The sequence below is a fragment of the Hyperolius riggenbachi genome, chromosome 1 (assembly GCF_040937935.1).
Source record: "Hyperolius riggenbachi isolate aHypRig1 chromosome 1, aHypRig1.pri, whole genome shotgun sequence".
NCBI classification, from domain to species: Eukaryota; Metazoa; Chordata; class Amphibia; order Anura; family Hyperoliidae; genus Hyperolius; species Hyperolius riggenbachi.
In genome coordinates, this window is record NC_090646.1 from 256,842,589 (window position 1) to 256,867,407 (window position 24,819).

At 43.7% G+C, this 24,819-nt stretch overlaps 1 protein-coding gene across 1 annotated transcript in view; it reads left to right on the forward strand.

Annotated features, from left to right (window-relative positions):
* Window positions 1–703: 703 nt before the first annotated feature.
* Window positions 704–24,819, forward strand: part of HERC3 (HECT and RLD domain containing E3 ubiquitin protein ligase 3) — a 126,268-nt gene continuing 102,152 nt past the window's right edge. Inside the window, exons 1-3 of the mRNA XM_068233196.1 lie at window positions 704–878; window positions 19,644–19,907; window positions 23,184–23,343. Coding sequence (XP_068089297.1) covers window positions 19,682–19,907; window positions 23,184–23,343 — 386 coding nt within the window. The 5' untranslated portion in view covers window positions 704–878; window positions 19,644–19,681. The remainder of the gene's footprint in view (window positions 879–19,643; window positions 19,908–23,183; window positions 23,344–24,819) is intronic.

A 24,819-nucleotide genomic window follows, 5' to 3' on the forward strand; every position in this document is an offset into this window, starting at 1 on the left:
CCTCTCCCCCGCCCCTCTCAGTGATGGAAGACTGAGGGGCGGGGGAGAGGCGGAGATACGCGCTGACAGACGGGCGTGGGGCAGGGTTGCGACAGTTAGCCCTGCCCCAACCAGGAAGCGCTCCCCGGCTGTATCGTGGGGGATTTGGGGGTGAAGGGACCCCCGTTAAGCCGCGGGATAGCGGCGGTTTAGTCTATGAGGTCTGAAGCGAGATTTATTCTCGCTTCAGACTCTTTAAACGGGCTAAGGTCACTAGTTACAAATTAAAATCTAATTCTCTCTAGCTTGCATGCTAGTAAATAAGTCAGTAGCACGTCAGTACAAACAGGCAGCTGTGTGAGCAAACTGTGTTACCTGAGAGTCTTCCTGGAGAGAGGACAGCGTAGGAAGTTCAGCACAGTGCTGTCAAACCCTGAGCTGCTCTTCGTACCGTCTGCTGCGGTGCTGAGGAGGACAGAGGCAGTGTGGAGAGGCTGCAGCCTGACAGCCGACACTGATACACGCAGAACCCTGGCTGCAATCAGTCCCAGCATCATCCACACAACACTCACAAGGACAACAAGCACGGACTACCCAGAAAGCACACAAACCTCCTCCTACTGCACTATTGCAAAAGCATTCCCTCCTGAAACTGGGCACCCACGCATCAGTTCCTAGGCACCTTGTGATTTTTTTTTTCATGTGCCGCCCTCTCCCGTCAGCAGACTGGCTGCTGCGTGTGTTGGTGTGTCAGCCTGCTGGGATTGGCCTGGCCGCGTTGTCGGTCAGAGGCGACACAGGGCGGCGCTTGTGTGGGAGTCGTTTCCTAAACTTCCCTGTTATGATGAGAAAATAGAGAAGCAGTCAAGCTCGGCAAGATTTGGATGATCTGGACGCAGGTAAGCTGCAGCGATCCATCACAACGATGCCCATTGTTACCAGCAGTGGAATGCTGAGCTATTCATGGAGTGGTTGTCATGATGATAGTCTTCAGTATGTATCCTCGCGCTGTCAACATTGCAATGGCAGTTAGAATAGAATGTGTAGGAACTACACTGATTTACTGTTCCTTATACTTACCTAAGACCTCCGACACCTACAGCCCATTTTATATTGCCCATCTAATATATTGCTGGTGTATACTGTTAAGAAGGAACTAGATGGAAATGAATTAGCTAGGATCACAGGATCTATCTCTCTGATCTGCTTATCCAGGGTGGTTGGGGACGCTGAAAGGTTGCTCTAGTCTTTGTGAAGTAAGCAGCTATGTAGGGGTGTGTATGTGTTGTGTATACCCCAGTTGGTGAGATCAATGAACTTTGGAGCCAAGTCGATAAGATTTTGATAGGCTGGCATTTATAGGGATTTATTTGTTTTAATCTGCAGTCAGGATTCATAGTTCTAAAACCTGGTAAACTGCTGCTATTTTGTTGCAGCCACGACAACTTTATTGACAGCTGACAAGATATGTATTCTATACACAAACCAGTGTGGCAATTCCTGGCCTTGCCTTTGTAAAATATTAGGGATATTTTAAAGAAATTAATTTGGCTTTCCTATAGATTTTTGATTTACAGCAAACAGAATTAGGGAGTGTACACACATCCCAATTGTGATTGGCCAATCACTGACCAATTTTACCACCTCCATGTAGTATGAGAGCCAACAGATATTAATTACTATGAACAGACTATGCAAGTAAATTTTAATACAACATTAAAGTGGTAAAATTGGCCAATAAAAATTGGATGTCTTTAGTGGCTGCAAAACAGGATCTTTGAGTGGGGCTAATCCCGTGTGGAAGCAAATGAGTAATATAGTGACAGCTTCGGCAATTAATTGAGCCCTAAGTTTATTAATCGCTAGCCCTGTGCAAAAGTCCATTTCCACTGATTCCATTAACAGTAGATTGAAAAACAAAGTTGTCACATTTTAGATTTCACCTTTTAAACACATACACGAGTTTCTGCAATATATAGAGTGGTTCTTTGTTTTGATTTATATCTGTGTTTTAATACGTTTTGGTTATCTCTTTCTCATGTAAAGTTTCTTACAAAAAAAATGGTTTCCCGCTGATGAACCATAGGCTGGTCTATATGTAAAAAACTAGTTGACACATATATGTTTGCATTGTGCTTACCGGTACATCATAGTTTTAGTTATGACTAATATGTCATAACTACACTGTTCCAAATTATTATGCAAATTGAATTTAAGTCTCATAAAGATTAAATATTTTGTTTTTTCAATTAAACTCATGGATGGTATTGTGTGTCTCAGGGCTCTTTTAATCACTGAAATCAATCTCGGACACCTCTGGTATCTAGTTTGCCAGGTGAGCCTTAGGGCGCTCTTTCACATCAAAGCCCTTTTTCAGTGTTTTAACGCAAATTCTATACTTTGAGTTAACCAAGGTAAAAGGAAAGTCCAAAGACTTTCATTTTACCTTTCACACCCGATGTGCATTTCGATGCGTTGCGGTACGACGCACCCGGGAGCTGTTTCTCGTCGGGAATCGGCGTTTTCCCGTCGGGTTAATTAATACTACCGCCGCTACTCAGCGTCGCACCGCAGATTCCCGACGACAGCCGCAGGCTAGTCAACGTGTGCAGGAGAACTGCTCCTGCACGCGTTGTTAGATGTGAAAGGAGCCTTATTAAAGGAAAAACTACAAAAAAACGGTGTTCCACATTATTAAGCAGACCACCATTTTCAAGCAATATGAGAAAGAATATGTTGTTGCTTTATAAATACAATAAATAAAATCAGTAAAGAAAGAAAAATGATCTCTCTGCTGCCAAAAAGTGTGAAATAGTTGAATGCCTTGGACAAGATATTAAAACCTTTATATTTCACAGAAACGTTAAGGACACCCGAGGTGAAAATAAACTAATGAAATAAACAATTGTATCTATCTTCCTTCTCCTAAAAATGACTTTTTAAGGCTACTTGCACACCAAGACGTTGCGTTAGGTGCTACGTTAAGGTCGCATAACATGCACCTAACGCAACGTATGGTGGTGCCGGAGAGGACGGTAGAGTGAGCCGCGTTAGGAGGCTCTATCCATATAAGGTCTCCCATAGTGGCGCTGATTGGCCGGCGGGACCACGTGATGCGGAGCGAGACACTCCGCATCACGTGGTCCCGCCGGCCAATCAGCGGCCGCCAGGGCAGTGAATATTAAGTAGCCATGTGCGCGGCTACTGTAGCAGCATCTCCCAGCCTCCTCTCACCCCCCACTGAGCATGTGCAAACAGTCTAACGCGGCTATAGCCGCTCTAACGCCGTAGCATGCTGCACTTCCGGCAGAACGTGCAGCGTTACATGTAACGCAACGTGGGCTGTGTAAACAGCCCACTTGTGTTACATTGCTGTGCGTTGGGGGAGCGTTACAGGCGCACTAACGTGCGCCTGTAACGTCTTAGTGTGTAAGCAGCCTTGAGGAAACCAGAGCTGATTAATAATAAAAGTTGTTTCTTTTTTGTTTGTTTGTTTTTTAATTTTTTATTTTTTTTTATTTTTTTTTTAATACATACCTGGGGCTTCCTCCAGCCCCATCGGCACGGATCGTTCCCATGCCGCCTCCTCAACTCTATCCTTCTCCGGTACCGGGTCCTGTAACTTCAGCCAGTCTGCGCAAGAGGAGCGCGCCCTCTAGGTATCTCTCCAGCGGCTGCTGGAGAGATATGTAAAGAGCGCACTTCTCTTGCGGCAGACTGGCCGTGACTGGCTGAAGTTACAGGACCCGGTACCGGAGAAGGAGAAGGCTGAGGACGGCGGCGTGGGAGTGATCCGTGCGGTTGGGGCTGGAGAAAGCCTCAGATACGTATACAACTTTTATTATTAGTCAACTCTGGTACACTTTAAGATATTCCACAGTTTTATCTTATATTTAAATCTACTTTTCAAGTTTTTGTTTTATTGTTTTTGCTCAATGACACATTCATTGAAGTATGCCAGAGCTAAAATCTATGAACTATTAACCTTTTTATCTCTTTCCTGCTCTCAGAAGCCATTTTCTGCTAGTAAAGTGTTTTATAGTTGTAATTCCTTATCAGTAAGGGTCACACTGTAGTGTGACTCAGTACTGACCCAGACAGGAACTGCCACTTACATACCCGATGTTTAAAGGACAACCAAGGTGACAGATGACATAATGAGATAAACATGTGTATGTACAGTTCTAAGCACACAAATAACTATACTGTGTTCCTTTTTTTTTCTTTCTCTGCCTGAAAGAGTTTAACCAGCCGGGCGGTATGGACGAGCTCAGCTCGTCCATCACCGCCGGAGGCTGCCACTCAGGCCCTGCTGGGCCGATTTTAGTGAAATAAAAAGCAGCACACGCAGCCGGCACTTTGCCAGCCGCGTGTGCTGCCTGATCGCCGCCGCTCGGCGAAAGAGGGTCCCCCCAGCCGCCTGAGCCAAGCGTAGCCGGAACAAAAAGTTCCGGCCAGCGCTAAGGGCTGGATCGGAGGCGGCTGACGTCCATGACGTCACTCCGCTCGTCGCTATGGCGACGATGTAAGCAAAACAAGGAAGGCCGCTCATTGCGGCCTTCCTTGTTTATTCTGGGCGCCGGAGGCGATCGGAAGAACGCCTCCGGAGCGCCCTCTAGTGGGCTTTCATGCAGCCAACTTTCAGTTGGCTGCATGAAATAGTTTTTTTTTTATTTAAAAAAACCCTCCCACAGCTGCCCTGGCGATCTTAATAGAACGCCAGGGTGGTTAAAATCAGGTATGCAAGTGACAATTTCTGTCCAGTTCAGACTATAACATAACCCTTACTGATAAAGAATTGCAGCCATATTACACTTTCCTGGCAGTAAATGGCTTCTGAGAGTAGGAAAGAGATAAAAAGCGTCAATAGTTTACAGATTTTATCTCTGACATACTTCACTGAATGTGTCATTGAGAAGAGGCAATGAAACAGTAAACATTTAAAGAGTAGATTTAAATATAAAATAAAACTGTGGAATAATTAAATCTATGACTAATCAATGACTAATCTATACTGTGGCACCTATGTCTGACTACCCTGTACTGGGCACCTATGGCTAACCTATACTGAGACACCTATGGCTGCCTAACCTATACTGGGCACCAAGTACTGGCTAGCCTGTACTGCAGCAGCTATAGCTGGGTAACCTGTACTGTGACACCTATGGCTGGCTACCCTGTACTTGGGCATCTATTGCTGGCTAAACTATACTGGGGGCATCTATACTTGGCTACCTATACTGGGAGCACCTATACTCACCATTGGCATGCCACTACCCTCTTCGTGTACCTCTGATAGTGACGTTCCCCAGCGATCTGTGTTGATGATGCCAGGGTCATGCAGCATCTGGCAGCAAACTTTTTTTTTTTTTTTTTTTTATTGAATCCAATACAATAACCGGCAGTGGATTCCGAAGATGGATGAGCACCGTGCAGTGGGTGACACAGGACAGGTAATGTATAAATGCACACACGGTGGTACATTTATACACTAGGGGGGCAGCAGTGAGGCAGTGGACATGGCCAATTCTCGAGAGATTTCATGCTGAAATCGATCAGGAATCGGCCTGTGGCGTATGGGCAGCCGACAGATCTCTTTCTAATCAGATTTCAGATCAGAGAGAGATTTGTCTCTTGGTCGAATCGCCCATCACCGCTAGATGTGTGGCTACCTTTACATTCCTATTAGTGGAGGTTGAGCTGCTGCAGCTCAGAAGTGATTTTGAAATTTTAATTTTCATTTGATTTTGTGTTTTGAGCTTTTATTATACTCAAAATGTACAATAGACCCCTGCTTTACACATTTTGCTAAGTTACAGGAAAAGAACATTATGAAAATTAACTGGATCACTTTTTGCACAGAAATCCAGCAGAAACTGAACGCCAGGGAGGTTAAACATTAAGTTGATTATGAGTTGAGTGCAGTGCAAGATGTGATTGTGACAGGATATGTGTCTACTTTTGACTTTGTCTTCCTTTTCTTTTTGTGTGGTTTGTACTGTGGTCTGTTATGTGCAATTGCTATGCCATCAGCCATAACTTTGTGAAACTAATGGTGAAATAATGCATTTAGAACAGAAAAACTATCTCTTTCAGTGCATGCAATGATAAATGAAAGTATTCAGACTGATGTAATAATTCTTTTTGCTCATTTTATATTTTGGTTGCCTTTGCACACAAGTTCTCTATTGCTTGTTAACCCCCTAGGATAACTCATTTACTGCTAGAGGTTCACAACGCCAATAACTGTGTTCTCCAGATTTTTTTTTCCAGCCAGGTGGAATGATCAAATAGCTGGGTTGGGCATGATGGGGGAAGGCAGGACCAGTGCAACACTGCTTATGGTATAGGAGGAGGATGAGGAGGGAGCCGATGACAGCCGGGTGGTCACAAAAATTAGCTGGGTGAAGTACCCGCCTAAAAGAGCCTGGGGAGAACACTGAATAGTGAGCATTGCATTGTGTGACTTGATTTAAACAGCCTGGGATACTCCAATTCACAGTACTCTCTGTTCTCCTTTATATGGATTATTAAACTCAAGAGAAGAACATACAGAAAAGACTGTCTAGCAGAGTTTGCACATCTCCATTTGAGAGTTTAGGCTTAAAGGACATCAGAGGTGAAAATAAACTGATGAGATAAACAATTGTGTATATATCCTCCTGCAAGTTTTATTTTAAATTTAAATCTAGTTTTTATTGTTTTTCATTGTCTCTGCTCAATGACACATGAATTGATGTATGCCAGAGCTTAAATCTATGAACCATTGACCCCTTTCATCTCTTTCCTGCTCTCAGAAGCCATTAATTGACAGGAAAGTGTTTTATGGCTGTAATTTCTTATCAGTGAGGGTTATGTTATAGTCTAACTCGGTCCTGACCCGGACAGAAACTGTCACTTGCATATCTGATGTTTAACTGTTTCAGGCAGAGAAAGGAACATAGCATAGTAATGTGTGTGCTTGGCACTGTACATACACACGTCTATCTCATTATGTCACATGTCACCTCGTTTGTTTTTTAACCTGTTCTTTTTCCCTTTTTTTTCTACTACTTGTGTATGGAAAAAAATTGTGCCAAATTATTCTGTAATTTACTGCAAGTTTTTTTCGTCACATACACATGCTTCCAGATTTTTAGTAGTAAGTGAAGTGATTTTTTTTTTCCTTACTTTTAAACTCACTCCCAAGTGACAGGAATATTACTGTATGAAAGTGATGTACAAGTATGAAAGTATGACATGACTAATGCCTCATATCCAAGTGATGTTTTATTATGTCTTATTTCCTACTAAAGTCATAAGCCGAGCATTTGTGAAACCCACATAAGTGCCAGATCTCTTGAGACATTTCATCTTTAACGTAAGCCTAAAGGCATTCAAATGTAAAAAAAAAAAAAAAAATGCTGTTAGAGCCATGAGGTGCCAGCTGATCCTGCCACTTACTTCATGCAGCGGGCTGTAATTGTGCCAGGTGCATGCAATAGAGTAGAGCTGTGACAGTGGCTGGAGACAAAGCATTAGGTAAGTGGCAGACAGAGGAGCTGACTGTATTTACACATAGCATTTTTTTTATATATAAAGAATAGTTTTCCATTTAGTTGGTCTCTAAGCCATGTGTATTTACCAATTTATTTTATACAGTCCCTAAGGATATGTATACACTACCATTCATGCGCTTTGAGTCCTATGGGAGAAAAGCGCTTTACAAATGTTATTGTATTGTATTGTTCACTTTAAATTTCTTCTTCAGGCATGTTACAGAACCAAATAAAAAGTGAAAGGTATTAGGGCCCGTTTCCACTAGCGCAAATTCGCATGCAGACAACGCATGCGGATTCGCATAGGCAATACAAGTGGATGGGACTGTTTCCACTTGTCAGTTTTCATTTGTGTTTTTATGTGCAGGATTTTTCTGCACGGTAGACCCTGCAGAATTCGCCTGCGTGTGGAATGCAGGCGATTCGCAGGTAATGTATTTAATAGGGAAATCGCATGCGTTTTTTGCATGCGTTTTTTCCCGCGATTTCGCATTGAAAGTAATGTAAATTGACACAGGCAGTGACATGGTTAAAATCGCATATACCCTGCCTATGCGAAATCGCGGCAAAAGACGCATGCGGAATCGCACCCGCATGCGATTTTGTCAACGGTGATATGCGGCGATTCCGCACCGCATTAGTGGACACGGGCCCTTACTGTAAGTAAATTAGTGTTTGTTAGTCTGATGTAGGCATATCTGCTCCACGGCTAACATTGGATCATACCTCACTTGCTATAGACTACCAGTGCATGTGGAATATGTTACAACACTGTTCATTGCCCTGTGCACAGTGACACTGGCTCCATTCATTTGTACAGAATAGGACAGGCTGTTTTTATCCAGTGTGTGATCTTATATACTGCACAATATGTTCAGCATGTAGTAGTGCACTGCACCATGCAGTGTCAACAGGCCTTAAAGAAAACCTGAACTGAAAATTAAAAGTCAAAATAAGCATACACAAGTCATACTTGCCTTCCATGTAGTCTACTCCTCCGTGTCTTTCTCCTGTCCTGCATCCTGTTTGTTCACTGTGATCAAGGGAATTTTCTGTCCTCCATTTTGAAAATGGCAATTACCCATAACAGCTTTCTGGTCAGCACACAGTTAAACTGTAACATCGCCCACTTGAGCCATAGGGAAACATGGACATTACCTGGTACATCAGTTTTCTTCGAAGCTGTAACTGACAGCAACTGATATATCTCAGATCTGACAAAATATTGTCAGAACTGGAAGGGATTATTATCAGAAGAAAATGGTGAGCTTCTGAGAGGAACTGATGGCAAGGTAACTATGTAATGTTCATTTGAAGTTACCTCGTGTTTATTTTAAATATTTTTGCTCAGTACAGGTTCTCTTTAAAGGACATCTGAAGTGAGAGAGATATGAAGGCTGCCATATTTGTTCCTTTTTTAAACATACTATAAGGACCCAGGGGGAGGCTATGCAAGAAAAGCGCGAAGAAAAAAGCTTGCTAAATATTATAATTAGACCACTTTTCTTAATAAAACTGAATTTTATGGTAAACAGTAACAGCTACAGTGCAAATTCCGGTTTACTACAGCTAAACCATACCGCATTCTCACACAGAAACCTCCCTCTACCAATGCCTAACTCTAAAGCCCTCCCACGCCTAACCTTAAACCCTCCTCCTGACACCTACCGTATATACTCGCATACAAGCCGAATTTTTGACCCCCAAAAAGGGGGTCAAAAGTTGGGGGGTCGGCTTGTATGCGAGTCTTCCTTGGTGGTCTAGTGGTGGGTGGTCGGGTGGTCCGCGCCCCGCTCCCCCCCCCCCTCCCCGCTCCCCCCCGCGGCCGCTGCTGCTATTACCTTGTTAGACAGCGGCCGCTTCCTAATCCGCGTTCCTCTTCTTCCTCAGAGTGCATCACAGCAGCGCGCCCGGCGCTGCTGCTGTGACGATGCAGGGGGCAGGAAAGAGCGGTTCCCTTGGTAACGGCGATACAGATCGCCGCTATAGGGAGCCGCGCTCTTTCCTGCCCCCTGCATCGTCACAGCAGCAGCGCCGGGCGCGCTGCTGTGATGCACTCTGAGGAAGAAGAGGAACGCAGATTAGGAAGCGGCCGCTGTCTAACAAGGTAATAGTAGCAGCGGCGGCCGCGGGGGGAGCGGGGGGGAGCACTACCCACCTATGCTGGGCACTATACTGGCTAAACTGGGCACTATACTGGCTAAACTGGGCACTATACTAGCTAAACTGGGCACTATACTAGCCATACTTGGGCACTATACTGGCTAAACTGGGCACTATACTGGCTAAACTGGGCACTATACTGGCTAAACTGGGCACTATACTGGCTAAACTGGGCACTCTACTAGCCATACTTGGGTACTATACTAGCTAAACTGGGCACTATACTGGCTAAACTGGGCACTATACTGGCTAAACTGGGCACTTTACTAGCCATACTGGGGCACTATACTGGCTAAACTGGGCACTATACTGGCTAAACTGGGCACTATACTAGCTAAACTGGGCACTATACTGGCTAAACTGAGGCACTACCTACCCATACTGGGCACTATACTGGCTATACTGGGCACTTTACTAGCTATACTGGGCACTATACTAGCTATACTGGACACTACCTACCTATACTGGGCACTATACTAGCTATATTGGGACACACTGGGGGGCTGCACCAATCCAGCATTTCCTACCCCCGGCTTATATGGGGGTCAATCATTTTTCCCTGTTTTTTCAGGGAAAAGTTGGGGGGTCGGCTTATATGCGGGTCGGCTTATATGCGAGTATATACGGTAACCTTAAAACCCTCTCCTGACACCTAATCTTAACACCCCCCTCCCATCTAACCTTAACCCTGTGAGGATCCGCTCGGCTGCCTGCGCAGGCAGGCAGCCTTTTGACCACTGTTCAGGTCTGCATTCTGCAGGTCTCTGCAAGAGAGACCTTTTGTCAGTTGTGCAGCTTGCTGCTAAGGAATTTGCATACGTTTGTCATGCAGATTGCCTAGCCACATCCTTTGTAGGCTTGCTCTATAAAGAGCTATGTTACCCAGAGTCCTGGGCTGGTCATAAGGGTTAGTCCTGTGAAACACTCTGGGAGTGTCAGCCTTGCTCATTGTTTGAAGATTATCTTAGAGTAATTCCTGGGACTGCACTAGGCAGATTCCCTAGTGCAGTTAGGATTGCATATCTGTTTTGTTTGTCTGTTGCGATTGTTCTGTCCCAGCGGTGGTCGACAGGAAGTCATTCTGATCTGTGTTCTTGGAGTATAGCTATCTGTCTTGCCTGGATCGCACGCGCCTAGCGCTAGTGCTGTGGATCTGTCTGATCTCCATCTCTCTTGCTGTTATCTCTCACTTATTCCTGTTTTCGTGTATCTGTCTTGTCTGCTACGAACGCTTGCTGGAGGCTCGGTGAGGTAACCGTTAAGCGCTCGCATCCTCTGTTTCATGTTTGTCTGTCGGTGGTTAGTTAGGCGTGTTTGTCTCTGTTGTGCTTATCACGCGGGGACCGCGCATAAACGCGTGCACTGTTGCGAATGAGTGTGGTGTTCGCGTTTAGTTAGCGTTTGTTATTTTCCTTACCTCCTCATTGTATTTTTTGCTGTGCCTTTGCTACTCTCGTGCTCTGCCTTGCTGTAGCCTTGTGTCACCTCTGGCAATCACCTCTCTCGCGATTGCGTTCCTACTTCATATCTGCTGTTGTGTGTGCACCTTCGTGGGTTGGCGACTAGTTTGGTGCACACACATACAATCTGTCCCTGTGCTCATTCTCTTCCGCAATCGCTTCTCTTGCGATTGCGTTCTCACTTGGTTTCTTCTGTTGTGTGTCCACCGTCGCAGGTTGGCGGCTAGATTGGTGGACATACATACATTCCTCATCTGTGCTTATTCGGTCTTGTGTCGCTGTTAGCAATCGCCATCTCTGGCGATTGCCTTCTCACTTTATCTTCATGGTTGTGTGTTCATCGTCGCAGGGTGGCGACTAGTTTGGTGGACACACACACCCTCTGTCGCTTTGATCTCTCTCTTTCAGGGCTATCTTGCCCTGCGTTTCTTCCCTTCGTACAATTCCTGTCTGGCGTCTGTGGCAGGGCAGAGGAGCTGTTCCTCTGCACTCCACAGCTCCACCTGTCGACAGGAATTTCCCTCTACAGGTGCATTGCACCTTTTGCTGGGTTCCCTCAAATTACACGCTTGTGGAGGATTTCCGCAGTGTCTTGTGCGCTGATCACGGAGAGAATTCCACAATCGTTACAAACCCCCCCAACACCTGGAGCCTAACCTTAAAGTGACTCCGAGCAGTGCAGAAACTATGGAAAGATGCATATCATTTTAAAGCTCTCTTTCTCCTCTTCCCAATGATATATAAACCGCCGCCCTACGCCTTTTAGTTTTCGCTATTTTCGCGATCGAAATCGCGGCCGCGGCAATTTCGATCGCGAAAATAGCGAAAACTAAAAGGCGTAGGGCGGCGGTTTATATATCATTGTAAAGCGGAGAAAGAGAGAGCTTTAAAATGATATGCATCTTTCCATAGTTTCTGCACTGCTCGGAGTCCCTTTAAAGAGAACCTGAGACATTTTTTTTAAATCTAAAAAAGGGACACTTTGGCATGTTCCCATCTGCAGGTCATGCCTCTGTGTGCCCTGTTCGCTGCTTTCTGTGCCCCCTGTGTCATGCTAGCGCCCCCCACTCCAGAATCTACCAACATTCAGATGTCTGTAAACTAACTGGGAAGGGGCGTCTTACTGCAGGATAGTAACGCCTCTTCCCTGCCTATCAGAGCCTTCTAACAGGCACTCCACTGCCTGCTCCCTGCCCCCTCCACGTCAATCAGAGGAGTGCTGCTTCTCCAGCTTAGTGACCCAAAAGATCACAAAACTGAAAGTGATGGATTGCTGCAGATAGGAGCGGCGGAGAGAGGAGGCAATGAGTGCTACCTGATCCGGCAACCAGCCAACACTCCCAACACACCCCCTAATCAGGCAGCATGTTTTTTTTGTTTTTTACTTTGACACCCGGCTCGGGTTAACTTTAACGATGTTTTGAAGTGTTTAATACTATATAAATGGGAAAAAACTAAACCTTTTGTAGTCGATACTGTTTTATAATGCAAAATAACCCCATGTCCAAATTTCTGGGTTTAGACTTTGTAGCCACTATTTTACATTAAAGTCTATGGCCACCCCAAATTATTAATTTGCTGTTTACACCCAAATTTGATGGTTGTGGATAATGGGGAGGGCGATTTAGCGATAAGGCTGCCCACATGCACCCTTATATTTCCCTTTTAAAGCAACACTGAAAAATTGTGAGATATTAATGTGGAGGAAGATGCCCCAATTGATCAACAAATCAAATGTATAAAGTCAAAATTTATGTATCAAATGTATAAAGCAATCCTGAAATGAGAAAAACATAGGAGGTAGATGCTTATCTAAGTGGTGGTAATCCTGTGAATAGACCAGAGGCTTCCTGGATACTCCAGTTCCAGCTCTGTGTCCCTCTATACCTATTCAACCCAGCCCATTCTTCACCTGTACCCACTGGGCAGAAGATAAAGAGGGACCCATCGCTGGAACAGTGAGCTGGAAAAGGATCTGGACTTTTGTTTTGTTTGTTTGTTTTGTTTTTTTTTTTTTGTTTGGATGCTGTTACGATTTCTGACTTACTAGCCCAATTTATGACTGTGTCTACTTCTATTACTTTTTGGGTTAGTTTTGTGTTTAGGTTAGTGAGGAGCTGAGATTAATGTCAGGTAAAGTATTCAGTAATGCGTGCAAACCAAAGTCAAAGCTTAATCTTTTCCTTCTTCTGATGTAAGTAGAAATGTACATTCTGTACCTGACACTCGAAAGAGATTTTTCATCTCTAGGCACAACCTACTGGAGGATTTGTCACCAAATACGGTGGTGTTCTCATTAGATCATCTGTGCAAAACCTTTGTTGTGATTCCCCTAGCTGGAAGAGCCAGGAGAATCGCCTCACATTCCTCACTGTGAACAAACACAGCTGACTTGCCCTACAGCTGAGTTGGCCTGCAACCATCTTACTACATGCAGTTCTACTGTATGTGCTGTGTGTTTACAGAAATGACTTTGCAGTCCGATCATTTCCTTTAAACAGACACACAGGAAATATTTGGTAAATTATTCAATCTGCGTGTTTTTTTTTTAATCCCTTATTTTAAATATTTAAGATCAAAACACCTGTGCATTGTTAACAGATATGCTATAGTCTTATGTTCTTATAAAAATGAATTTCAAGTAGAAAATACTGGTTACATTGATTTATGTTACCTATTCATCATCCTAATATTCTCCTTATATGAAAAGTAGCTCTAACCCCCCCCCCCCATTATATCACATCCTTACTTCACTTCTTCATGCTGTCAAATTCAAATGGGTACTATGGTGAAAAACTATAACATATAAAACGTGTGCCCATACACATGACATACACCTTTGTCCCAGAATTAATGCACTGATTTCACCACCCGTCAGTTGCTCCCTTGCACTAGCTGGGTTCTTGCCCCACTATGAAGTCCCACCTGAGCATGGCTGCCCTCAGACACGAAACCGATCACCATCTGTGAAGCTCCTGCCGCCCCCCCCCCCCCCCCCCCCCTGCATACATTACCTGATCCGGCTGGCACGAGTCCCGCGGTCTCTGCTGTCTTCTTCTCCGCGCCGGCTCCAGCTTCACTTCCTGTCTGGGGAAGTTTAAACAGTAGAGGGTGCTCTACTGTTTAAACTTCCTGCTGGGACAGGAAGAAGTGAAGCTTGCCGGACTCGGAGCGCAGCAGAGAAGGAGCAGCGGTGACAGTGGGGATACGCGCCGTCGGAACAGGTAATGTATTGCGTCGGACATTCGAACGCTGCTATCGACGCACTCCCGACCCGCCGGTGATCGAGCAAACTCTTCCGCACGGACAGGAACGACGGGAACTATAGATTTCGGTCGGGAATCAATCATTCGGTCAACATTTGTGCAACGATTTCACAGCATATTATATTATATCGGCAGGAAAATCGTTAGGTGTATGGGCCCCTTAAGGCTGGGTTTACTCTTAATTAGTTGCTGTCAACAAATGGACAACTGATAAGAAGAAATTTTCTATGTTTCTGCATGGGTCAGTTGAAACTCAAAATTAGAATATCATGCAAAAGTCCATTTATGTCACTGTATGTGTTTATAGATGTAAAGTGACTCATAGGGAAACATGTAAAATTCCTTCTCATCAGTTCTCCATTGCATTATAGCTGAAAGCAGCCGATTCAGAGCAAACCCAGCTTTACTGACTGCTTTTTTTTTTTTTTTTTTTTTAAGGTTTTCTTTATTTTCAAAAGCACTCTCTGAACATCAAACCACGGAACAAGAGAGGGACAAATTGTGGAGTATATATGCTGTGTACAATAATCAGATATTCAATAATGAAATCTTCATATTTTATTAACCATGAACACAACTTTGACACCATTCTTAAAATTGATAGAACAACATTTAAAACCACATGGGATGCCAATCCTGCCGCACAAACCACATCAGGCATGGGGGATGTGGCATCTCATGCATCAGGTGAACGAACGCTACGTGTTTTGCCGGACTTCCAGCTTTCTCATGGAGTGTGGCATTGAACTCTCTAAACCACAGTGGTACAGTCCAATTGCTATAATAGTGACACGTGTAGACCAGGCTGACCGGTATCTTTGTAAAGGTTCTTTACAGAGGCAGCTTTTGAAATAAAAGAAACAATCTGAATGGTCATGTTTTTTAGCCGAGGTCTGTTTCCCAAAGGTTAACCTAAATTTTAACTCTTAAAGGACAACTGAAGTGAGAAGAACATGGAGGCTGCCATATTTATTTCCTTTTAAACAATACTGGTTGCCTGACAGTCCTGTTGGTCTATTTGGCTGCAGTATGTCTGAGTAACACCAGTAACAGGCATGCAGCTAATATTGTCAGATCTGACATTAATGTCAGAAACACCTCATATGCTACATCCTTGTTTAAGGGCTATGACTAAGTATTAGAGGCTAAGGATTAGCAGGACAACCAGGCAACTGGTATTTGTTAAAAGGAAACAAATATGGCAGCCTCCATATCCCTCTAGCTTCAGTTGTCCTTTAAAGGACACCTGAAGTAAGAGGGATATGGAGGCTTCCATATGTATTTCCTTTTAAACAATACCAGTTGCCTGGCCACCCTGCTGATCCTCTGCCTCTAATACTTTTAATCATAGACCCTGAACAAGCATGCAGCAGATCAGGTGTTTCTGACATTTTTGTCAGATCTGACTAGATTAGCTGCATTCTTGTTTCTGGTGTGATTCAGACACTACTGCAGTCATATAGATCAGCAGGGCAGCCAGGCAACTGTTTTAAAAGGTAAAAATATGGCAGCCTCCATATCCTTCTCATTTCAGTTGTCCATTAAGAGGCTAATCCGTGAGCCGTAAAGAAAAACCGAGGTGACATGATGAGATAGACATGTGTATGTACAGTGCCAAGCACACAAATAACTAGGCTGTGTTCCTCCTTTTTTTTAATTTCTCTGCCTGAAAAAGTTAAACATCAGGTATGCAAGTGACAGTTTCTGCCTGGGTCGGGACCGGGCCGGACTGGGTCAGACCATAGCATAACCTCACTGATAAGTAATTACAGCCCTAAAACACAATACTGTCAGTAAATGGCTTCTGAGAGCAGGAAAGAGATAAAAAGGGTCAATAATTCATAGATTTTAGCTCTGACATACTTCAATGAAGGTGAGACAATTGAGCAGAGACAATGAAACAGTAAAAACTTTAAGGGCTCTTTCAGACTTAGACGTTGCATTGCAGGGGACGTTAAGGTCGCATAACGTCCCCTAACGCAACGCTTGCTGGTGGCAAAGGTGGACATCAGCTTGTGCTTTATGCCAGTGTGTCAGGATCTTATAATTCACTTCCTGAATTGAGGTGTTTATTGAACCCATGCTTAATGAATACTCACTGCAGCAACGAGGAAGATGGATCCAGCGACGTCTCCCTGACGACGAGTGTTCCACGATCCATCTTCCGGACGGCGGGTATGCGCGATGCCACATGATACATGTGGCATCGCGCACATGGGAAGTCAAACAATTGTACTTTGCACAGAGTCGTCGGGGATCTTAAAGATCTGATCTGCCTTGACAGTTGACTTCCTCGCGCAACACTAAATGAAATATGCGTGATTGTGCGCCTGTACCCTCATTGCAAGATTGCAGAAGCAATCGCTTGTCGCTCAAAGTATCGCTGGTCATTGGGAAATTCGTCGAGAAAATCCCTTCTCGAGTACTCTGCTTAAGTGTAAAAATGTCTTCCCAGTCTATCTCTACTCCAGCCTATTCAGCGTTCCGCTCCTACTTATCAGTAAATGTCAATGGAGTCTCCTTTGTTTGAGCCACATTAAAGAGACCCTGAACAGTAGATAAAAAAGGAAATCGGTACTTACCTGGGGCTTCCTCCAGCACACCGTAGGCCGCAAGGTCTCCCGGCATCCTCCTGGCTCCTCTCCCGACCCCGCTGGGCGACACGTGGGCCGAGTGTCAGCCCAACACTTCCTGAACGGTGACGCTCCACATCATCACGCCAGCCGCTACGCGTCATCACACCGGCCGACGTGACATTCCTGAGCATGCGCGATTTTCTAACTCAGAACGCACATGAGCAGGACTGTCATGCTGGCCGGCGTGATGACGCGGAGCCTCACTGTTGAGGAAGTGATGGGCCGACACTTGGCCGGGGTCCAAGGAGGACGCCGGGGGACCTCGCAGCCTACAGTGGGCTGGAGGAAGCCTCAGGTAAGTACTGATTTCATTTATATCTACTGCTCAGGGTCTCTTTAATCCATGCCATGCACAGATGATGACCAACCAGTCTGAAACAGTCTGTATGCATGTTGAATTAATGTGGCTCTGTAACATTAACAAGCTGACACATCATTGCATTTCAGTGGTTCTGGAGGTGTGTTTAGCTTACAGGGACAACAATAGATGATTTGCATATTTTAGCAGTCATGCACTGTGAGATGCGCTGGGAGACATCTCAGAGCTCACTCCAACCTGAATAATTGCGAATACCTTTTGTTTTAAGAAGGCACACTTCTGTTTTTTCCCTTTTTTGGGCTTCCAAAAAATGTATACACGAAAGACACAGTATAGATCACTTGATTCCCTTGCTGGCAAATCAATTCAAACTGTGACATCACTCTGGAGAAGCATGTCTTGAGATCTTTGGCAACAACTGAAGAGAGAGGTATATGGAGGCTGCCATGTTTATTTCCTTTTAAGCAATACCAGTTGCCTGGCAGCCCTGCTGACCATCTACCTCTAATACTTTCAGCCATAGACCCTGAAGAAGCATGGAGCAGATTAGGTGTTTCAGACATTACTGTCAGATCTGACAGATTAGCTGCATGCTTGTTTCTGGTGTTATTCAGACACTTCTGCAGCCAAACAGACCAGCAGAGCTGTCAGGCAACTGGTATTGTTTAAAAGGAAATAAACATGGCAGCCTCCATAGTCTTCTTACTTAAGTTACCCTTTAATTGCTTGTAGGACCATGCATGCCCAGTATCTCCTGTATGTTTAGCATCCGGCCTTCATGCATAAAATGTAACAGTCCGCCCAGAAATCCTTGTTACCACGTTACCCAGTCCCACTTAGGAGGAACTGTGAAAGCTCCTTCATGCCTGCTGGGATGCTCGCAACGTGAAGTCTTTGTCTCAGCTGAATGACTATCTTCAACTATTAACTTTTTTCTATCTATTTCTTTTGCTCAGAGTTCTCTTTCTGCCATGCGAGATTTGTATACCGTGTAATTATTAGTGACAGTTATTCTACATTCCAACTGTCATACAGTGCCCTTCAACTGCCTAAGGACCACAGGCTTACACGCCCCCCCCCCTCCCCTCCCCCAGGCCTTTTTTTTTTCAGTTCAGAGCTTTCAGTTGGTGGCATCTGATTGCTGCTGCGATGTGTTGTTTTTTTTTTTTTTTTTATTCATTTTTTTCCCTTCTCGTGATCAGCATGATCCCTCTCATAGGCACTAATGTGGGTATGTGTTAGTGATCTGGCAAACTTGCATTGGATTTTTTTTTTTTTAATTGGTGGCAAAAGTTTGTAAATTAAGAATTTTATGTTATCAATTGGAAAAGTACACTAAACATATACAGTATAAAAACAAAAATGTAGTCATGATCCTTTTGCTTATTCGATATCTTTAGAAGAAAACTTTGCTTTCAGCACTAGTGAGAGTAGAATTAACATTTCAAGGAACTAAACTATAAGAAGATCCAGCTGTGCTTTGCTTCTGGGTTTCGATTCATGAGCCTTGAACTGCGGTCAGCAGAGTCTTCAATGAAAATACATGGTTGTTCTACTGACATCAACACACCACAGTAACCATGGCTGAACCAAGTAGAGAAAAACTGCTGGCATTGGTATATAAAATATTGGTAAAGGAAATGAACTTGCAGCTAAACGTATCTCTGACTCTGACCTCTTTATGGGCAAAACCCGTAATCCACTAGAATTGCGTAATTAATCATGTGATAATTTAGGTTTATTTAGTATGCATTAGAATATACTCTTTAATATGTGTGATGGTTTTGTTTAAGCTAAATTCTTGTCTTAAGCCTAGTACACTATTTCAGTGTGATGATTGGCCAATCACTGACCAGTTTTACCACCTCCATGTAGTATGAGGATCAACAGATGTTGAATACTATGAGCACAATATGTAGGTAAACCCTCATACTCCACGGAGGTGGTAAAATTGGTCAGTGATTGGCCAATCATGATTGGAAGTTTGTACCAGGCTTTACTTGAGGCAGGTCTTGCCTTACAAAACTCATGCTTGTAGTGTTGAACCTGTGAGTGGGGTGATTGCCTTTACTGCTATAATGGAGGGTGCCATTAGACAAGTATATCAATTAGTGATAGGTTACTTCAGACCTGAACGGGGAAATTTGTGCCTGCTTGGTGTGGGGCCTGACAGGGTAACTCATTGAAGTAAAAATAGCATGTGAATTTTATTATACTGGAGGGCTCAGGGAGGTAATATGCTGCTCTTTGAAATGCATCTCATGTAATTCTTTGTTTTCCAGGTATACAAGGGCTTTATGACTTGCTGAGAAGCCAAGCCATGTTATGTTGGGGTCAGTCTACTCTTGGTCAGCTGGGACTAAATCATGGATCTATAAGTTTTATTTCGGAGCCTGTTTCAGCTACTTTTCCTCTGGCTGACTGTGTGAAACAGGTGGCCTGTGGGGAGAATCATACTGTGTTTCTGCTTGACGACGGTCGGGTCTTTAGCTGTGGTGGAAACAGTGCTGGCCAGCTTGGACATGATCCTCTATATACGGAGCCAGGTATTAATATTACTCATGGTTATTATAATCCCAACCCTGAATAAACGAAACAAATTGATGCTCTTTATGGTTATTAAACCATATTTATAGTATGTGGTTCTTTGGCAGGAAAGGAACTCCCCTAACAATAAGTAAGAGTCTAAGGGCTTGATTCACAAAGCAGTGATAACTCTTATCATGCTGTGAAAAGTGCTTTGCGTGAAATTTTGCATGAAAACGGTTATCGCATGCAAAAACTCGTGTTCACGTGAATGTTTCGCGCAATAAATTTGCGTTATCGCATGAAAATTCACGTTAACACGCGGATGCAAATGTTTGCGCGCGACAACAGTTTTTCACGTTAAAATGCACGCACTTTTTTTTACAGCCGTAATAAGTTATCAAGGCTTTGTGAATCGCCCTAAGTGTTTAGATTTAAAAAACAAAAAACAGTTTTTTTTGTTTTTTTTTGACTCTACATAAAGCTAGTGACATACTGAACCAGAGCATGATCCCCCTCCATTCAGAAACTGGGCCACATTGCATTATTTCAACATTATTACCTGTCCCAAACACACCTCCAAGATGACAACTGCCTTACTAAAGAAACTGAGGGTAAAGGTGGTGGACTGATGAAGCATGTCCCCAGACCTAAATCCTATTCAGCATCTGGAGGAAAGGAGCGCAACATCCACCAGCTTAGTCATGAAGGTGTGGAAGAGCTTTCCAGGAGCAACCTGTGAAGCTCCATGCCTAAGGCCTTTTTCACATCTAAAATCGCAATCGTTGAGGCCAGTGGTTTGCGATTTTGGTGCACAATTATTTTTAGCGCCTCCCGGTGCTTATCTGTGCATTGCGATTTTTTTTTTTTTGGTAAAATGCTTTTCTAAGTGCTTTTGCAGAGCGATTTGATTTTTCACTTCCTGACGCAAGTTCCGGGCCTTGGAGCGCAGAAGAGCCCGACCTGGCAGCCGGCCTGGCCAGGTCGGGTCGGCCACCGGAGACCACCGGGAGCCTGCGGAGCGGCGGCGAGGGCACCTCCTGCCTGCCACGGGCTGGAGGAAGCCCCAGGTAAGTGGAAATTGATTTCTATTTTTTACCCACCCTCCCTGAACCTTCCCTTTTAAGGGCCTATTTCAACTAGTTCTGCATTATATCTGCATCAGTTTATCTGCATCCAGATTTCTGGATGTGGCTATTTTGGACCGGTTTCTACTACACGCAGATTCTGGATGCAGATAAACTGACTCCAGTGAATGCCTATAGGCCTGTTTCCACTAGACGCTGTTTGCAGATTTCTGCATCATGCATCGTTTCCCATACAATGAAACCGTTAGTGGAAACAGGCACATAGGCATCCATTTGGAGTCAGTTTTTCTGCATTCAGAATCTGATGCAGAAATCTGCAACACGCTATCCATAATTTTTCTGCATCAGAAAAATCACATTTAGTGGAAACAGGCCCATAGGCATTCATTAGTCACTTTTTTGCACACAGAATCAGCTTGTAGTGGAAACAGGCCCTTATGCAGAAATCTGCAACATGCCATCCATAGTTTTTCTGCATCAGAAAAATCACTTATAGTGGAAACAGGCCCATAGACATTCATTGAAGTCAGTTTTTCCAGAATCCGCGTGTAGGGGAAACAGGCCGTAAGGGCTGGTGCACACCAAAACCCGCTAGCAGATCTGCAAAATGCTAGCAGATTTTTAAACGCTTTTTTTTATTTTTATGAGGCGTTTTGCTAGCGTTTTGCGGATTGCTGCTGCGGTTTTCAGTATAGTAGATTTCATATATTGTTACAGTAAAGCTGTTACTGAACAGCTTCTGTAACAAAAACGCCTGCAAAACCGCTCTGAAGTGCCGTTTTTCAGAGCGGTTTGCGTTTTTCCTATACTTAACATTGAGGCAGAAACGCATCCGAAATCCAAAAAATGCCTCACCCAGGCATTTTTCGTTTCTGCAAAACGCCTGCCGCTCTGGTGTGCACCACCCCATTGAGATACATTGACCAAGCAGATCCGCAGCCGCAAGCGGATCTGAAAACGCCCAAAAAGCCGCTCGGTGTGCACCAGCCCTAAGAGCTTGTTTCCATATAGCGCGCTTTCAAGTGCACTTATGGAAACAAGCTTGCAGGGGCAGCAGACAGTGAATAGACTGCACTGTCTGCCGTTTCCATTCATGCATTGTGATTCACTGCTGAATCGCATGGTTTGCTACATTTTGTGGCGATTCAGTCCGCGATCCCATTCATTATAATGAATGGAATCCCAAGCTCTGCCCCCACCAGGAGTGACGCGCAACGCAGAGCCATGGGCTCTGCGCTGCATGGAAATGAGCCCTTAGATAGGCTATTCTCCCAGTGAAGTACTTATCTCCACTGAGCCATGCCTACGCTAAAATAGAATACCAGGTAGACTGTAAACAGGCTTATTTCCCTGCTGCTAAGTAATATATTTTTACTGTATATAATTCCTCTACATTCGGGAAAGTGAAAGTGTAACTCTAGGCTAAACTTTGTTACTTTAAAAAATATAAGACCCTGTTATAACTAGAGATGGGACGAATCCCAAATTTTCTCAAATCTAAATACAAATCCTAAAAGGTTCTCTAATGTCTTGAATGTTACAAATCCCCTGTGCGCTTCTATCTGTATATATATATATATATATATATATATATATATATATATATATATATATATATATATATATATATATATATATATATATATATATATATATATATATATATATATATATATTATTTTTTTTATTATTTATTTATTTATTTTGTGTTAACTGAAAGCTTTGAAAAATGCCTATGTTGCAAACATTTGTAACTGTTACGCTGATCCTCGGGTCGTAGGACTTTTGGACTCTTCATTAAAACCAAGCACGTAATTTAATCAGGCCACTGACTATTCTCAGGGGATTAGTCTTACATCTACAAAATTTGCATTTTTTTAAGGGTATCAAAATCGTGCCCAAGTAGTTTTTTTTTTTTTTTTTTTTTCTGGTAGTGACAGGTATTCTTTTTTTTTGATCACTTTATACATGTTACATGTATAGTCTATAGATCCAAGAGCTGTTTGTGGGCCTCCCAAATGTGAGGCGAGTGTCCACCGCTGGCTCAAAGTATCCCAGATAAACAGGTTACAGAGTAGGAGAGCATTATTTGGGGTCAGTAGTGGCTGCTAGCTCACTAGTGTCATATTAATATTATTATTATTATTTTTACTTCTGTCACAAAACAGTTCTGTAAAAATGTATAATGTTTTCTTGTGTTTTCCTTAGGCCATGTGAATGCCTTGGCAGCTGAACACATAACTCACGTGGCCTGTGGTCAATCCTATAGTGTGGCACTCAGTATTCAAGGCCAGCTCTTCTCATGGGGTGCTGACAGCGATGGGCAGCTGGGTCACTCCAACGCTGAACAGTCTGTTCCTGTTCCAAGGTGGGTGTATGTGTGTTCCGTACTATAAAGTGACTACATTGTGCTAAAATCTTCTGTCTGTAGACAGAGTTTATGAAACTGGAAATCTTGGCACAACTTATGTTTCTAATGTATGTGTTAATTGGGCAGGAGTCCTGTTTTGGAGTTTTTCTTCTGTGTCTGTGACTTGCCTCTGGAACAAAAGTGGGAAATTAAAAAATATTGTAGATGTCAACAGGGCAATGGGCAGGACAAAGGTTGCCATACAACTCAATATTTTTAATAGATTAGATGCTGGATTTAGGAGAATGCATGGTTCAGGTCAGCATTCCCTTCTGTAGCAACAAGTTTGGGTGGCCTAAGAATAACTGGGATCACTCATCCTCTTTAGTAAAGTATTTAAATTCTTCTTTTATACAGTATTATGATTGCACTTTAAGTAGTCAGGGGCTGCATGTGGTTTGTAGACCACAAAATGATGCCACTGTTCTACATCAAGAAGTTGGCACTGAAAAAACAGGCAGCCCTACTAGCAGGTGTTAGAAGTATACTCATAGTAACATCTGGTCTTCACCAGAGCACTCTGCAAGGGTTACTGGACCAGCAGCCCCAGGGACTGTTGGGTGACTTCACAGGAAGGTGCTGCAAGGTCATAGGCTTTGGGATGGTGCCACCAGGGGCCAGCAGGAAATGGTTCTGATAAGCCTGAGTAACAGATAACAATCAGGCAGGAGACATGCAGATTTGGCCTTTAACCACCTTACAACTGCCTAACGCCGATTGGCGGCTCCCCCAGGACTGCCTAATGCTGAAAGGCGTCAAGTCCTGGAGGAGGAGATCACCACTTGAGTAACTGAGCAGAGCTCCATAAACAGTTTGCCGGCAGTCCGCTAGCAGACTGAAAAGAAAAGAAATGCCCGTTTCTTTTAGTTTACATTGCTGGATTTCTAATGCAGTACTGTACTGGGGACAGCCCTTTCACTTGGCTGTCCCCTTTTACATGGGAAATCTATTCCTTTTCACAAACAGGCCATGAGGGGGCGCTGTATGACTGATATTGTGGTGAAACCCCTCCCACAAGAAACTCTTGAGTATGTTCTCCTGGCAGTTTCCTGTCTGGGAACCTTGCTGCATTGTGGGAAATAGCTGTTTACAGCTTATTCCAACTGCCAAAAAACCATGCAGCAGCTACATCACCTGCCAGCAGTAAAAACGTCACCATGTAATAAATGTCAGAATGTAAATCAGGGATTTAAAAGATTTTACAATGGGCAAACACTGACTAAATCATTTATACATAATTATTGTAAAAATGAAGTACCTTTTTGTTATAATTTAAGTAGGCCTCAGTTATTTGGACTGAGTTAGTCAAAAAGGCTTGGAGTGCAGATCGGTCCTTTAAGGGGATTTTCTCTGAGAGAGAAAATCTGCAGTTCTGTCAGCAGAACTAGAACATACCAAGAAGCTGTTCTAGTACAAGGCCGCAGGTCTCCCTGA